The 16,655-nt window shown below is 41.7% G+C and overlaps 1 protein-coding gene across 1 annotated transcript; it reads right to left on the reverse strand.

Annotated features, from left to right (window-relative positions):
• Window positions 1-788: 788 nt before the first annotated feature.
• On the reverse strand, window positions 789-12,865 carry LOC109872174 (ras-related protein Rab-3C). The gene is made up of 5 exons (XM_031804481.1): window positions 12,711-12,865; window positions 11,504-11,728; window positions 8,112-8,230; window positions 4,055-4,179; window positions 789-3,743 (listed from the first exon to the last, which is right to left on the reverse strand). The coding sequence occupies exons 2-5, from the start codon at window positions 11,726-11,728 to the stop codon at window positions 3,553-3,555; spliced, it is 660 nt and encodes a 219-aa protein (XP_031660341.1). The 5' UTR covers window positions 12,711-12,865; the 3' UTR covers window positions 789-3,552.
• Window positions 12,866-16,655: the final 3,790 nt, after the last annotated feature.

A 16,655-nucleotide genomic window follows, 5' to 3' on the forward strand; every position in this document is an offset into this window, starting at 1 on the left:
GTCTTTCACCTGTGTAGGGCCCTTGGGTCCATCAATGTAATATGTCCCAGTCCATCCATAACGTTAGGATTTAGGCTTGTGTTAGACAGTGTGCTATTCATAAATCAGCAGTGGTAAGAGGACTTTTGAAGGGTTTGTCCATTTGTATGTTTCATTCCAGACTAGAAGTGTGTGCAGAAAGGAGGCCCTCTAGTGGTGAAAATGGCCATCTACCAAAACCACACGTGACCAAAATCTCTGTCCTGCTTCTTAGTAGACATGAAGCTAGGGTTGTGGTGGTGTTTGAGGCTAGGTTCAACCCTAACCCTAGCCTCAACCAGAACCCTAACTCTTGCCTTAACCCTAGCTTTAAGTCTACCTCAGCCGGTTCAGCCGTGGTTAAATTTAATCTGCCACTGTGTCTTATTGTCTCAGCCTTAGGCCTTTATATCCCGTTGTCAGGGCATATGAACAAACAGGTTACAGAGCAAACAATGCAATTATCACAACACATAGGTTGTGATATGTCTATTTCCTCCTGGCTTGGCTTCCTCAGTGATTTTACCTACGCACCACTACTGGATACCCTAGCCTCAACCCTTTCCTTGACCTCAACCTATGGTCATAGCCTTAACCTAATGCTGGGCATAGAAAATCATCATGTAAAACATGAACTTACCTGGTTTTTCCATTAGGAGGCATGCTTTCTCTAGAGATAGTGAGAGACCACAAAAATACACCAAGCTGAACACCTTCAATCACAAGGTGGGAGCCAATGGATCTCCACACACAAAAACACAATACACACATGACATGAATACAATTTGTTTATTTCCTATCATCTTAAACACATAGTTTGTACATTGCTTGCACTTGAAGGTACAAAACAACGTGGAATAGACGTTGAATTGACGTCTGTGCCCAGTGGGCTGAATAGTGGAGGTCATGAATATGCATAATCACAGATGAGGAAGTAGATGACAGGGAATTTGAATGTAGAGATGTTTGAGGTTTCAATCTCAGCAGCGTAATGGCTACTATTCATGTACAGGTAAATAATAATCTCACACAGACAACATCCTGTTGGAGTAGAGATATTTCCCTTTTTTATAACATAGACTTAATATCAGTACAGCATTGGGCATACCCTAATTTCTCTATCTTCCACAATACTGCATTTTGACGTATAGTACGAGTTCACCAACAGATAGCTAGCAGGAACAGTATATAGTGCATGAATACATCCGTAGAAAAGGTACACGCATACAATAAGTAATAAACACCCATTACACTACTTCACCGCACTGCAAATCCCAGATAAAGCGTGCGCACACACATACACACACACACACACACACACACACACACACACACACACACACACACACACACACACACACACACACACACACACACACACACACACACACACACACACACACACACACTTAGTGTGATGCTTGCAGTACCATACAATACAACACCAACATCAGACCAGTCACTCAACTGCAGGTATACGGTACTAGAAGGACTATGTACAGAAATAAATTCCTAAAATATTGCACTTGTTGGCCCATTGCATCACACAGCCAAAGCTATGAAGATGCACTTAATTCTATATCTATAACATAGATAACATACACCCTTAGATATATAAATATAGATAATTCAATGTCTTCATGCTACTTTTCTTTTTTGAACCTTCCATTTTCTATGCAAAGACACGATGTAAAACAAACTACAGACAGTTTTTTTTGTTGGCACAATTACAGTTATCAAATGTTTTATGTACTTATTCCCTATTATATGGTAGATTATCTTTACTGGGAGGTACAGGACTGTCACGACATCCTATATGTAAAGGACAATTTGCTTTAGCCAAGGATGGAGACAATAACAACGTGGTTCAAGGATGTGGAAAAGATGCACTTTCTTAGGTATATGAAATATGGACACCATTCTCCCTAAAAATACTGTTTCGGAGGATATTGATGTTTATCCAGTCAGACAGACTCTATCATGGCTTCAGTATTCACCTGTCATAACATATCATATCTTGGCTGTGGTCATTTTTTATTTTCTTTCTCTTCGGGAAGTGGATACGAGGGAAGGGTCGGTTTGTAGTTTAGGTAAAGATAACTGTAATGGTCTGGGTAGAACAACATAACTTCGGTTATTGGTTATTTGACAGCACACTTGTCAAATTTCTTAATAAGACTAGAAAAAGAGGATCTATTCAGTTTTGCAGAAATGTGGACACACTCATCAGATGGCATATCAGGACTACTAATACAAATGCACATGTACAGTATACAGTACTCACAGACACAATGTAGGATATTCATGAAGTATGAAATCAATGTGGCAGGTGACCATAAAGGAGAAGAGGCCATGTTGGAAATACTAAAAGGCCACATTTGTTTTTTATCCCAAGGTAGATGATTGAAATCTATCACACTGCCACACTCATTCACTCTTCCTAAAACACACACACACACACACACACACACACACACACACACACACACACACACACACACACACACACACACACACACACACACACACACACACACACACACACACACACACACACACACACACACACACACACACACACACACACACACACACAGCAAACAGAAATCAGCTACCATCTACCAGTTTGTCTACAGTACACGGAATAGCTTTTGGCTTCGGCAGAAGACAATATGTAACACAAACATAATAAATGCATAAATAGATGGCTAAATAAATGAATGCACTGATTATAACTTTAGAATTTAGAATCGATTACAAGTATTTGAAGCCAGTTGGAAGGCTAATGTGCAGTGCATGGACAACATGTTGAATTCTAATCGCCTTTACAAGCATCATTTTTTATGTTGTACGGTAAGCTAAAGAGGATAATGGATGCTTGTAGTGTCATATCATTAGCCATCCTGTAAGGCCGACACAGACATACTCATCAGACATATTCAGACCCTCTGTGTTTCTAGGTAAAGGTGTAAAGATCTGTACCTCAACACAGCTATAGAGGGACAGACATTGATTGCGTGCCTGGTCACAGATCAGTGCTCTTGCCAACTCCATGTTTGACAATTCCATAAGGAGTTGTCAAGAGAACAGAAACAGTCTGCAGCCCTGGCTGATGTACGATGATAAAAGTGGTCAGATGACACATCAGAATACTACAAGACAGGGGTGCACAACTCCAGTCCGCAGTCCTGCTGAGTTTCCTTCCATCCTGGCACTTAACTGATGGACTACTGTCACTGATTGGCCAGAGAGCACACCTACAGTATTTATACAAGTCAATCTCTGATTAAAAGGCAAGGAGGAAAATCTGCCTTTGCTGCAGCCATCCAGGACCTTAGTTGTGCACCCCTACTTTAAGACTACAGTTGAGTCACAAATGGCACCCTTTTTCCTATAAAGTACACAACCTTTGACCAGAGCCCTATGGGCCCTCGTCAAAAGTAGTGCATTATGTACGGAAAAGGGTGCCATTTAGGATGTACCCTATATCTAAGGGATCGGGTATCTTCGAAACACAGGAAGCGGGAGGAGCCACTAACAGTTACAGGCGGACTGCTGGAGCGGCGGGGCGCTGTCTGTCAGTTTGGCGCTAGGTGTTCCCGTGGTAACGGCAGGATCAGTGTCCAGGCTCTCGGACATCCTGTCACAGATGATGTCAACGAGGCGTTCAAAGGTCTGCTTGACATTGATGTTGTCCTTGGCACTCGTTTCAAAGAACTCAAAACCTGCGGAGGGATGGCGAGAAGAGAGAAATAGCATATGAACATCGTAGATGATATTGACAAGAAGTTAATTGTCTACATTCAGAAATCTCTTGACAATGACTAAGTGAAAATGAAAGCCTGTCAAATACTGTACGTTATGTTTACAATAAGTCAATGAACTTACAAAAGCCCATGTAGGTACCGGTGCTGTGAATCAGTATGAGCTAACGCATTATAATGCTTCGTATCTGACTGTTGACCATTCGATGTGTTCATTATTTTATCTCTGCCACTATGAAGTGTCCCTGATCAATCAAATGATAGCAGCTTACCGAGTTGTTCTGCCAGCTGTCTCCCGCTGTCTGCAGCCACCACCCTCTCCTCCTCCATGTCACACTTGTTCCCAGCCAGCACCACCTGGGCGTTGTCCCAAGAATAGGTCTTAATCTGGGTCGACCTGCACACACACGCACACACACATATACAGAGAAGAAAACAGAGCACTGCATCTATCTACTAGAAGCTATAGGCGACAAGCTGATACAGTAAACAACATATCTCCTCCATCAAACCCAGGTTTACTACAGAACGGCGCTGACAGACACCGTCCGCTTGCTTCTAGCTTCTAGCGAGATTTTTTTTGTGTTCTGTCCATACTGTCTATACACACCATTTATATGTACGGTGCATTCGAATATTATTCAGACCCCTTCACTTTTTCCACATTTTGTTACGTTAAAGCCTTATTCTAAAATGGATTCAATCGTTTTTTTCCCTTCATCAATCTACACACAATGCCCTATAATGACAAAGCAAAAACAGTTTTTAATACATTTTTGCAAATTTGAGTATTTCCTTTTACGGAAATATCACATTTACATAAGTATTCAGACCCTTTACTCAGTACTTTCTTGAAGCACCTTTGGTAGTGATTACAGCCTCGGGTCTTCTTGTGTATGACGCTACAAGCTTGGCACACCTGTATTTGGGGAGTTTCTCCCATTCTTCACTGCAGATCCTCTCAAGCTCTGTCAGGTTGGATGGGGAGTGCCGCTGCACAGCTATTTTCAGGTCTCTCCAGCGATGTTAGATTGGGTTCAAGTCCAGGCTCTGGCTAGGCCAATTAAGGACATTCAAAGACTTGTCCCAAAGCCACTCCTACGTTGTCTTGGCTGTGTGCTTAGGGTTGTTGTCCTGTTGGAAGGTGAACCTTTGCCACAGTCTGAGGTCCTGGGTGCTCTGGAGCAGGTTTTCATCAAGGATCTCTCTGTACTTTGTTCTGTTCATCTTGCCCTCAATCCTGACTAGTCTCTCTTGGTTTCATCAGATAATCTTGTTTCTCATGGTCAGAGAGTCTTTAGGTGCCTTTTAGAAAACTCCAAGCGGGCTGTCATGTGCCTTTTACTGACGAGTGGCTTCTGTCTAGCCACTCTACCATTAAGGCCTGATTAGTGGAGTGCTGCAGAGATTGTTGTCTGGAATGTTATCCCATCTCCACAGAGGAACTCTAGAGCTCTGTCAGAGTGACCATCGGGTTCTTGGTCACCTCCCTGACCAATGCCCTTTTCTAGAGCTGCCTGGCGGGCAGCTCTTCCCCAGATCTGTGCCTCGACACAATCCTGTCTTGGAGCTCTACGGACAATTCCTTCAACCTCATGGCGTGGATTTTTGTGTAAATAAAGTATTTCCGTTTTTTTTGTTATACATTGGCAAAAATGTCTCTAAACCTGTGGAAAAAGGGAAGGGGTCTGAATACTTTACGAATGCACTGTGTAATTATATACCAGACTCTGCCGTTGCTCGTTCAAATGTTTCTTAATTTAGTTTCTTGTTTTTAACTTTTTGTATTATGTATGTATTGTTATTGCATTTCTAAGTATTACTGCACTGTTGGAGTGTACAGTGAGGTCAGACTGGTGATATGAGTTCAAATGTAGGTCAATTCACATCTGACTAATGATATTATTCACAGTGACATCCTGGTCAAAAACAGCTGCTCTGAAATGTGGTTTTTGTGGTGAATGTTTATAATCTATCTCTAGTCTAGCCTATATTTAATGGTGAAATTATTACCGATATCTATGTTTATCTCTCACAATTATTCGTTTTGTGTTTCAATGGCCAATAACCAAGAGAGGAGAGAAGCAGCAGTGTCTAGTGCCCAGCGTGACTCTGTCACTGTCAGGAGACAACTGCGTCACACACAGGAAATGAGTGTGAGTTTAGGACAGGAACTCATTCACATACATCCTGGCAGGGATGGAAAACATGCATCTTTACCCTCAACCTTCTAACCAGGATGAATAATGGGAAATAATAATGGAATAAAAGCCTACCATAAGAAGTCTGTTCAGGTCCTTGATTCAGAATAATAAACATACATATGTATTATGCTTTGTAACATCCCATGACCCTTACGGGGATGATACAAAAAAAATATATATATAGATATATATATATATACAGTATATCACAAAAGTGAGTACACCCCTCACATTTTTGTAAATATTTGAGTATATATTTTTTGAAGAAATGACACTTTGCTACAATGTAAAGTAGTGAGTGTACAGCTTGTATAACAGTGTACATTTGCTGTCCCCTCAAATGAACTCAACACACTTCCTTCCATGCAATATTGCTCAACTAAAAAGCAAACCTGGTTTCAAAATACAAATAAAGCAACACCTCACGGCACAACGCCTCTCCCCTATTTGACCAAGATAGTTTGTGTGTAGGCATTGATACGTAAGATACATGTGTGCCGTTATTAAATGTATGTAGTTCTGTCCTTGAGCTGTTCTTATCTATTAATGTTCTGTATTATGTCATGTTTCATGTTCTGTGTGAATCCAAGGAAGAGTAGCTGCTGATATTACAACAGCTAATGGGGATCCTAATCAAATACCAAATATATAGTCTCATAAGTAATTATAGCTAATGATATTTAAAACATCATACATGGTTTCATTACCACTTATCAGTTATTATGGATGCTTATAGTCAGTTATAACACATTATAAAGGATGTTATAAAGCATTATATGTATGTACTTCATAGAAAGTGTTAACTAATAAAGTATTTTTGTGCTCTGTCACTGCTATGGCTTTCGTGAACAAGCTCACTGATTTGAACAGCTCCAAGATAATAACAGTCATTAGCTGACTGGTATCAAGACTTCAGAATAGAGCAGTTCATGACTCTACAGTAGCTGCTGTTCAATTTGATTGCATTGCAATGTCTCATACAGAGAGCCTGTTAAATAAATGTGTTTTCTTCCTTTCTTAGCAGTTAGTCATCCGACAGTACATCAGCGCGTTGCCGTAGTGATCGCGAGCGCCCCTTTCCTCTCTGTGCTCCCATAATCCTGTTGGGCCGTGAGGGTGAGATAAGGCTATAGCAGTGAGCTGTAATCATGCTACAGAGAGGGAGGGGTCACACCGTCTGGCCACAACACCTGGATCTACACAACCAAAGGGGACAGAGATGTTTAACCCGTCTACTTTCTACAAAGATGCCCTACTCAACATACCAACACTAGGGTTGATGTGATACGCCCATTCTGTACACAAAAGAGGACATGGTAGTCAAAATCACTTTCTCTCTACACAATTGAGAAAACATTTTTCTTTTTGTTTCACCGTGAGACATTTAATCGTTTCGTCAAGTGCATCCATCAAAACATTATTTTTCTTAAACTATTCTGGTAGAGTTTATCCCAGAAACCTGGTAATTGTGACTGATGAAATAGACTTCTTGTTCTTATTTCTAGGAATAAATCATGTTGAATCCAGGATACAGGAAAGATACAGAACAAGGTTCCAGTAGTGTAGGTATTCAGTATTCGGATGGAAATAGATTTTGTGGCTCACAAAGACAGTGATTCGTGACTTTGCCTGGCCTACCCAGGACCCCCCCCCCCCCCCCCCCCCCCCCCCACACACACACACACACACACAGATGGGCCAGTGGCTCTCTGAGAACAAGCGCTCTAATCAATACGCTTAGATAAGGAGATACTGACAGAGATGAAGGTCAGCTATTTGGGTCTGTTTCTTCACAGGGAGAGCTCCTCTACTCATCCTGTCTCAATACAACCCAACAACACACTGTGGTCCATAAAGATATGTAGTCTTTCTGAGAATCTTGTGTTAAGATATACAGTATGTAAACAATACTTCAAACAAAACATGTCATCTGAAGTTGCTTCCTTCCCTCCTGTATTTCATGACACATGATACACTGACAAAATTGCAGTCCATCCAACATGCTGATGAAAGCTGTTAATGCTGTGACACGTACTGGTTTTCAATCATATAATCAACTGTGCTATTTAACACAAATGTTCCTCCTAGAGAGGATGAAAATGTGTTGTACCCCAGTAGAACTCACCAGTCCTGCACACAATGGAAGGACTCCTCGTTGGTGATGTCATACATAAGGATGAAGCCCATGGCTCCCCGGTAGTATGCAGTGGTGATTGTCCGGTACCGCTCCTGTCCCGCTGTGTCCTGGAGAGACATACAGAACATTGTTGTTGCTGGTCACAAACACACGCACACACACAGTCACTCACAGTAAGTCACACAGAAAATCTCCCATCCATGTGTGTATTTATTCTGGACTGGTTTGGCTAGCTGTGATGATCATGTATCCTGCATCGCCGGCTGGTTTGGCTAGCTGTAATGATCATGTATCCTGCATCGCTGGCTGGTTTGGCTAGCTGTGATGATCATGTATCCTGCATCGCCGGCTGGTTTGGCTAGCTGTGATGATCATGTATCCTGCATCGCCGGCTGGTTTGGCTAGCTGGATGATCATATATCCTGCATCGCCGGCTGGTTTGGCTAGCTGTGATGATCATGTATCCTGCATCGCCGGCTGGTTTGGCTAGCTGGATGATCATATATCCTGCATCGCCGGCTGGTTTGGCTAGCTGTGATGATCATGTATCCTGCATCGCCGGCTAGTTTGGCTAGCTGTGATGATCATGTATCCTGCATCGCCGGCTGGTTTGGCTAGCTGTGATGATCATGTATCCTGCATTGCCGGCAGGTTTGGCTAGCTGTGATGATCATGTATCCTGCATCGCCCGGCTGGTTTGGCTAGCTGTGATGATCATGTATCCTGCATCGCCGGCTGGTTTGGCTAGCTGTGATGATCATGTATCCTGCATCGCCGGCTGGTTTGGCTAGCTGCGATGATCATGTATCCTGCATCGCCGGCTAGTTTGGCTAGCTGTGATGATCATGTATCCTGCATCGCCCGGCTGGTTTGGCTAGCTGTGATGATCATGTATCCTGCATCGCCGGCTGGTTTGGCTAGCTGTGATGATCATGTATCCTGCATCGCCGGCTGGTTTGGCTAGCTGTGATGATCATGTATCCTGCATCGCCGGCTGGTTTGGCTAGCTGTGATGATCATGTATCCTGCATCGCCGGCTGGTTTGGCTAGCTGTGATGATCATGTATCCTGCATCGCCGGCTAGTTTGGCTAGCTGTGATGATCATGTATCCTGCATCGCCGGCTAGTTTGGCTAGCTGTGATGATCATATATCCTGCATCGCCGGCTGGTTTGGCTAGCTGAGATGATAATGTATCCTGCATCGCCGGCTGGTTTGGCTAGCTGTGATGATCATGACGGTCATTATCTATTCACAAATTCTAGAGGTTCAAGTCTCCCCATTAAATGAATAATGCACTATGATCAATAAATCAAATAATCCAAATCCCTCTCCATGCCTGCAGGGCCCATCCCAAACAGAGCAATTGATACAAGCACAACAGGGTGTCTGGTGATGTCTCCACACCCCATGGGAAGCAGACCATTGATCCCATATACCGTAGCTAACCATTGAAATAGAGAGACATTTCCGACGCCATGCTGATTAGTCACTGTGGTGGCTGAGACCTACTGGCCATATTATACTGATTATGTCATGTCTATGGGTTTTTACAATAAACCTCTTGTATAGGGGCACTCAGCAGTGTGCTATTTCCACTGCGAGGCCAAACAGTGCTGGGTTACATTAGCTACAGAGAGAGGCCTGCTCTGCTCTCTCTGTGAATATGGCTATAATTGTGTCTGTGTGGTAGCCAACGGACATCTCTGACCTTCAAAAGCACACACAGCTCAGAGGCTGTCTACCTCAATCTCCCTCATACAGCAGCTGGGCTGAGCAATGGAAACCCACAAATATACACAGTAAAGCATGGACGTACGTGCACCTGCATGCAGATGTTCAGGTGTGTGTGTCTATATATTAGTGCGAACAATGAACTGTAGAATGTTTTTGTACAATACAATTCAGTAGGCCATAGCATTACCTACTTCTACATCATGTTTTTTAAGTACATTTCTTTATCGTTTTTTTATTATTATTATGAAAATGGTTCTCTTTTTTTTGCAGACTGTGACATTGCTTTACATTAAACATTCATCTTCTAGACAATGCTTTGACTGATGACTTTCCTCTTGGCTGAATACTGAAGACATACTGTATGCATCCACACATTTCACTACCCTATCGATTCAGGGCCAAGTGCTTGCCAATGACTCATTTCATCTTGAGGCTATTTGAGTGGGCAGCTTTGCTTGTTCTTAGCTAAAAGACACAGCGAGACAGAAAAATCCTGCTGAGTCCAATGAACAGGAGCTCCATTTGAAACGAATTGACTGAGTTTTATTTAATCATCGCCATGGCACCACAGAGCAGTTTACACTGTGAATAAGCCCAACAAATGGACAGAATCTTTAGTACAGTCCGTGAAGAGTGACAATAGGCCATCTTATTTGAATCTTACTGGTAAATTTGAATCTTACTGGTACTGTGGCTCGTCGGGAATAGTACAGTACCCAAACAGCCCAATTAGACAACCTAGAGCTATTCAATTGAATGCTCTCTCTGGCAATCCTGCGTCTGTTAGAACCCGCTTGTTTTTGCTTAACTGACAAAAACCCATTACCCTTATTACTCACTAATTAAACTGTTTACATTCAACCCTCAGCTGATTAACTGCTACAGTCCTGTCTGGGACCAATGAATTGGTGGAAAAGACAGTAAATATGACAGCGAACAGCATTGCCTCTCTAGGAAAGAGAGAGAGCGGGTGTTTGGAGGAAGCATGCTTTGAATTGTCACCATGGCAATCTCAGAGGTGCTCAGAAACAAACTCCTTCAACTCCAAATCTCCTAATAAAAAAAAGCTGTAGGCGAGGTCGGACACACACAGGAGGAGAACACAGTCTGAGAGGAGTGTTGTTCAGTGATCCATACACATCCATCTGCCTCTGTTCTCTACACTGCCCTGCCTCGCGTTACATCACGGTAGGCCTTGCTCCTACATCTTAGCAGCACAATCCAACTCAAATGTTTCATGTCAAATGTCACATTTAATGTTATTGTGACTGGATCCTAGTCTGCACGTTGGCTTTTAGAAATCTATAACAACGTAGAAAGGCAGTATCGTTACAAGCTTTAAGGGACTGGGGTTGAAAGTGATTTATAAGCCCCAATCCCTTAAAGCTTGAAACGATACTGCCTTCTACATTGTTATAGACTTCTAACAGCCAATGTGCAGACTAACCTGTGACAGGTTGTGACTAGATGCACACTTGTAGTTAAACTTAACAAACATACATTTGGGGGGATATATAAGGCAAATACTGCAATTGAATGAATAGCTCATATTTGTGCACACTGTAGTTGAACAGCTTCACTTACAGTACACTAGACATTATCTATCACAATAGTGAGTACCCCTGACTCTAGCGACAGACCTACCCAGATCTGCAGTTTAATCCTCTTGTCGTTCTTGTAGACGGTCTTGACTTTGAAGTCAATGCCCACAGTGCTGACGAAGGCTGAGGTGAAGGCGTCGTCAGCGTAGCGGAACAAGAAGGAGGTTTTACCCACGCTGCTGTTGCCAATGATCAGCAGTTTGAACATGTAGTCAAAGTTCTGGTCCCCGCCCTCCTTCCCTTGAGTGGTCCCCTGAGTGGCAGCCATCTGGAAAGACCAGGAGTCACAGTGTCAAAGGTTATGACAAACATGAAATCAACTCATTGGAATTAGAAATGTCACTCTAAGGTTTAGATATGTTGCATGGAAGACGGATGTCACAGACGTGTAAAAGAAGAATATATTATTCAAATGATCACACGCAAACACACCAGCCTCTGAGATTGGTGTTAAAAGCATACAGACAGTGTCTGATGGCAGATGGCTGTGTTGGATAAACAAAAAGAGCACTACACACCCTGGGGTTGGTGAAGAGTCCACCTGTGTTCTACATCTTCACATATGTGTGCTTGCCAATGAACATTAGTCAGATCCTTCCCAAGCAATCTATACCATATACCCAGCAGGGTGTGGAAGGTGTATGATCAATTAGGCTTGGATTTATCAATGGTTATGCCAATCCATTCAACAATCCAACAATAATTGACAAAAAACAAATGTGGAATGTTACATCTTTCTTGCGAAATTCGTCTGCATTTGTCAGCATTCTATATAAATAGAACTGGGCTACAGCAGACATCTTTGTTCCTAGTAGCCTAAATGTTTTCACTGTGCATCAGCAATTTGCCATTTCAAGCATGTGCCTGTTCTGTTAAACGGAGAAGGATTCTTTCGGTTTTACATCAAGCAAGCCTAAACTGCACTATTAACAACACTGTACTGTCTATGTACAATGTTTCATAAACCAAATGTCCTATTACCGATAACAATCATCTAGAAATACATGGGCACTGCATTTTAGGTGTTTTATGTGCTAATTCCATTTAGAAATGTTACGAGGACGACGAAAATACACTATTCCATTTTCCTACACAAACGTAGGCTACTTCTCGTAAATTGGATAAAACCTTGCAGAATTTTGGAACATCGGAAATGCCGCTTAGAATCAAGTTCTTTGCGGAATTCTATAACAGTCTAGTAAAAAATTGACATGATGCAGAAAAAACATTTTAAATCATAGCAAACTAACCTGCGTCGAAGGCTTCGTGTCAGTCAGTGGCTTTTTCTGTTTTTATATAAATGTTTTACTGTAGAAGACGGTTCGGTTTGATGCTCGACAATTTCAGCACCTGGGAGCTGTCCCTGTGTTCCGAAGCTGAACTGTCCGGCCCAAGCGCGCGCCAGTGTTCGTTCGTTGTAGAGCGTAGTAAGCGCATTCGACGTCAAAGTTCACAATATGGAGCTTGTAGTCTTTATAATTCCAAAAGGGTGACTGCATTATTCAGCATGCAACACAGTCACTTTGACAACATTCATTTTGACAACTACAGACTATAATATTTTTCTAAAATTGATATTTTTGTGAACATTTTCATTCATCTAATAATGTATTTTGACAATTATAAAATTTCCTCTGTGGCATAACCAAAAAATATGCTTGCTCTTAGAAAAGACAATGTAACATTTCAGAAATGTAAAGCACAATTACAATGTGCATTTAGCCTAACTTAATTTGTTCAATGTAGCCTAATGATGATGTGTGTTGAGTCATTCTGAAGTCAACGGGTTTCATCTAGGTACCATATGACTATGGGAACTGCAATACTTGGAGGGGGGATATGAGATAATGTGGGAAATATTTTGCTATTGTGGTACAAGCATGGATTCTGCACCTCTCATCTCAGCACCACACACACAGGATGCTGAGACTGAAGCTACAGTAATAGATGCCAAACACTGGCGTAGATTAAACCTGGTCCTGACCTGGACCAAAATGTACTTCCAATGGGAATTCTCCATTAAGACAGTCCATTACATTAATTGTGACAAATGCAAACATAGGGGTTATTAACCTGTTTGATTGCACCACAAATGCTTAAAAGATAGCATTTGGAGACAGTGGCCAGATAAACAGAACCAAAGCATGGATTGATGTTTTGTGAGACTTTTTTTCAGTTCTTGGTAAGATTTCACATTTGTAGCTATTTCTGTCACTCCACCTACTGTTACGAATAGGAATGAAGACCATTCCGTTTTAAAATAAGCTTACATTGAAATTCAAAGTTACTGAGACATGGTATTTGGGACCTGGAAATCTAAACACACACACTATGCAATATTTAATAATATATCATCCTGGTCAACATTTCACTCAGCCCATTATTATCTGTGACAGGCTCCCATGGCTGCTGTTCTGGACTACTGGACCACACCTGTTCTCTGTTGCTATTTCTGATCTGACTAGCCTGAGTGTCAGTCTGTTTGTGTGTTCATGCCAACTACTTGGCACTCATTGCCTTGCCAAACAATGCCAGAAATGTTCGAGGACCAGTCTATCACATTATTACTGTTGTGATCAACTAGACACCACCTGTCATCTGTGTTGACATTTCTTACAGTCCTGAGGGGAAAAAACATGCTGGGAGGAATTAGATTGTCAGATTAGTCTTTAAATTAAAGTCACAATAACTTTCTGTATTTTACACATGCCATTGTGAATATAAATAGGACCGTTAAGTCTCGCATGTTGCCCTATGGTCTACATCTGAACAAATTGTGTTATGTCAAATAGAATTGTTTAAATCAATATATCTGATTAAAATGTTGGAATAGTTCAAGCAAATTACAAAATGACATAATGGTTACTTTACCCTGTAAGCAGTCTATGGACAAGGTATGACAGCAATCCATTCTTTGGCTTAGTTTCTCTGGAACTGTTTCCAAATGCTAACGTTTTAGCATTCGTGGCACAAATCCCAGTCAAGTCATGGGACCGATATTAGCATTTTGCACGCGTCATGCTCAAATCATTTGTAAATTACTTTGTTGAGCTTCACCATCAATTTGCGATACTTGCGGGTGATTTGGACATGATGCACAAACAATTACAATATCGGTACCATGACTTGAATGGGATTTGTGCCACAAAAGCTAAAACGTTAGAATTTGGAAACAGTACCATGGAAATAAAACCAAAGCATGGATTGCTATCAGGCCTTGTCCATAGACTGCTTACAGGGCAAGGAAACCAATGTGTAATTTTGAAATTTGGGTCAACTATCCCTTTAACGACTTCCAGACACACCAAAAAAGTTATATAATCGGACAGACAGTTGTTGTCCACCTCAGTTATGGAAAGTACATTACCTATCCATGTACCGGGAAACGGATTTGATTGGGTATGTTAATGATCCTCCTGGCAGGAATTAAGCCTTTGGCCGTTTTGTTTATAGTGCATAATTAATGAGAGGCCGGGTTGTTTGATTGGTGTCCACTGACCGTTTGGATTGCTGCTTGAAAGGGGGCGACTGAAGTAGGTCACAGTTGCAAAGCCTCATGTGCTCGTTTTACTAAATTCTAGGATATTTGTACTTACTGTGCAACATTTATGCAAATATCTTATAAAGTAACCGATCGGATCAACTTGCATGTCGTTTAATATTACAGCACATGTTTTCTCGTCTCCAAATATTTCTGCAAATGTGTATGTTCTATAAAACATACGGCTTACAGAATCAAAGTGCATAAAACGATGTGGGAAATATCTTGCGTAATATCCACTCACCAAAATGAATAGAGGCATTGATATAGTAGCAGGTTCTCTTTGTACAATTCTTTGAAAAGATTTTGATGACGGAAGTTTCATAAATATAACTTTTCTATTTAGTACTCTGCACGATAATAGTGCCATGGCACCCTCTGCTGGGGGCTTGAGTTCTTGCATGTCTAGATATTGAATTACAGTATTACATTTCGATGCCTATGACAAGTTGCAAATGTCATTATTAGAGGAGCTCCATTTGCAATGCTTCACAAATATTTGGAATACCTGTAAAAAACTTTTGTTCAGGTATTTTTTCATGATTGTGTCAAAATAAAAAAAATAGCAAGACATTAAGCCTATCCCTGTTTACCTTACTGTTGCCTCTGCTGTTTTGGTTAGCCTAAAGTACTAATATGGATGCTAACCACTGTTTTATGTAGCCTAATAGAGAGTTTATCATGGAGGACTCCACAGAATTCATCCTCCAGGACCAAGGCTCCAGAACGGTCCATGGCAGTAAGGACAACCCCATCCTGACAGCCTCCACTGGGGCTTTGCTCGCTGGCCTCTACGGGATATGGACTATGTTTTCCCTTCCTGACTTCTGCAAAGTACCAAGAAGACTCAAGGTATATCTCATTCACACGAATGTGCTCAGGCCCCTATAACTGTACAGTGAAATCAATAAACAATGCTTTGCTGCTTGTCTTGGAGTGCTTTATCTGTGTTCCATGATGCCTTCAAAAGAAGAATGGGGCTTATGTGGTAAGTCAAATATTTGTAGAACACACAATTGGTAAGTCAAATACACTGAGTGTACAAAACATTAGGAACACCTTCCTAATAATGAGTTGCACCCCCTGTTGCCCTCAGAACAGCTTCAATTCGTCAGGGCATGGACTCTGTAAGGTGTCAAAATCGTTCCACAGAGATGCTGGACCATGTTAACTTCAATGCTTTCCACAGTTGTGTCAAGATTGTTTAATGTCCTTTGGGTGGTGGACCATTCTTGATACGCACAGGAAACTGTTGAGCGTGAAAAACCCAGAAGCGTTGCAGTTCTTGACACACTCAAACCAGTGCGCCTGGCACCTACTACTATACCCGTTCAAAGGCTTAAATATTTTGTCTTGCCCCTTCACGCTCTGAATCGCACACATACACAATCCGTCTCAAGGCTTAAAAATCCTTATTTAACCTGTCTCCTTCCCTTCATCTACACTGATTGAAGTGAATGTAACAGGTGACATCAATAAGGGATCATAGCTTTCACCTGGATTCCCCTGGTCAGTCTGTCATAGAAAGAGCGGGTGTTCCTAATGTTTTGTTCATTCAGTGTATATAAATAATCAACGAGGGGCTATGCGTTCTATGGAAAATAATGACGCGCTTGCCGAGTGGACAAACCTTCCACGGAGTTGCATTCTTTTT

Source organism: Oncorhynchus kisutch, linkage group LG3 (assembly GCF_002021735.2).
Source record: "Oncorhynchus kisutch isolate 150728-3 linkage group LG3, Okis_V2, whole genome shotgun sequence".
Lineage (NCBI taxonomy): Eukaryota > Metazoa > Chordata > Actinopteri > Salmoniformes > Salmonidae > Oncorhynchus > Oncorhynchus kisutch.

Coding starts and splice junctions, on each gene's coding strand:
- LOC109872174 (XM_031804481.1), bottom strand. CDS start 11,728: ATGGCTGCCACTCAGGGGACCACTCAAGGGAAGGAGGGCGGGGACCAG. Junction 4,180..8,111: donor TTCCATTGTGTGCAGGACTG/GTGAGTTCTACT, acceptor GTGTGTGTGCAG/GTCGACCCAGATTAAGACCT. Junction 3,744..4,054: donor ACAGCTGGCAGAACAACTCG/GTAAGCTGCTAT, acceptor ATCCCTCCGCAG/GTTTTGAGTTCTTTGAAACG.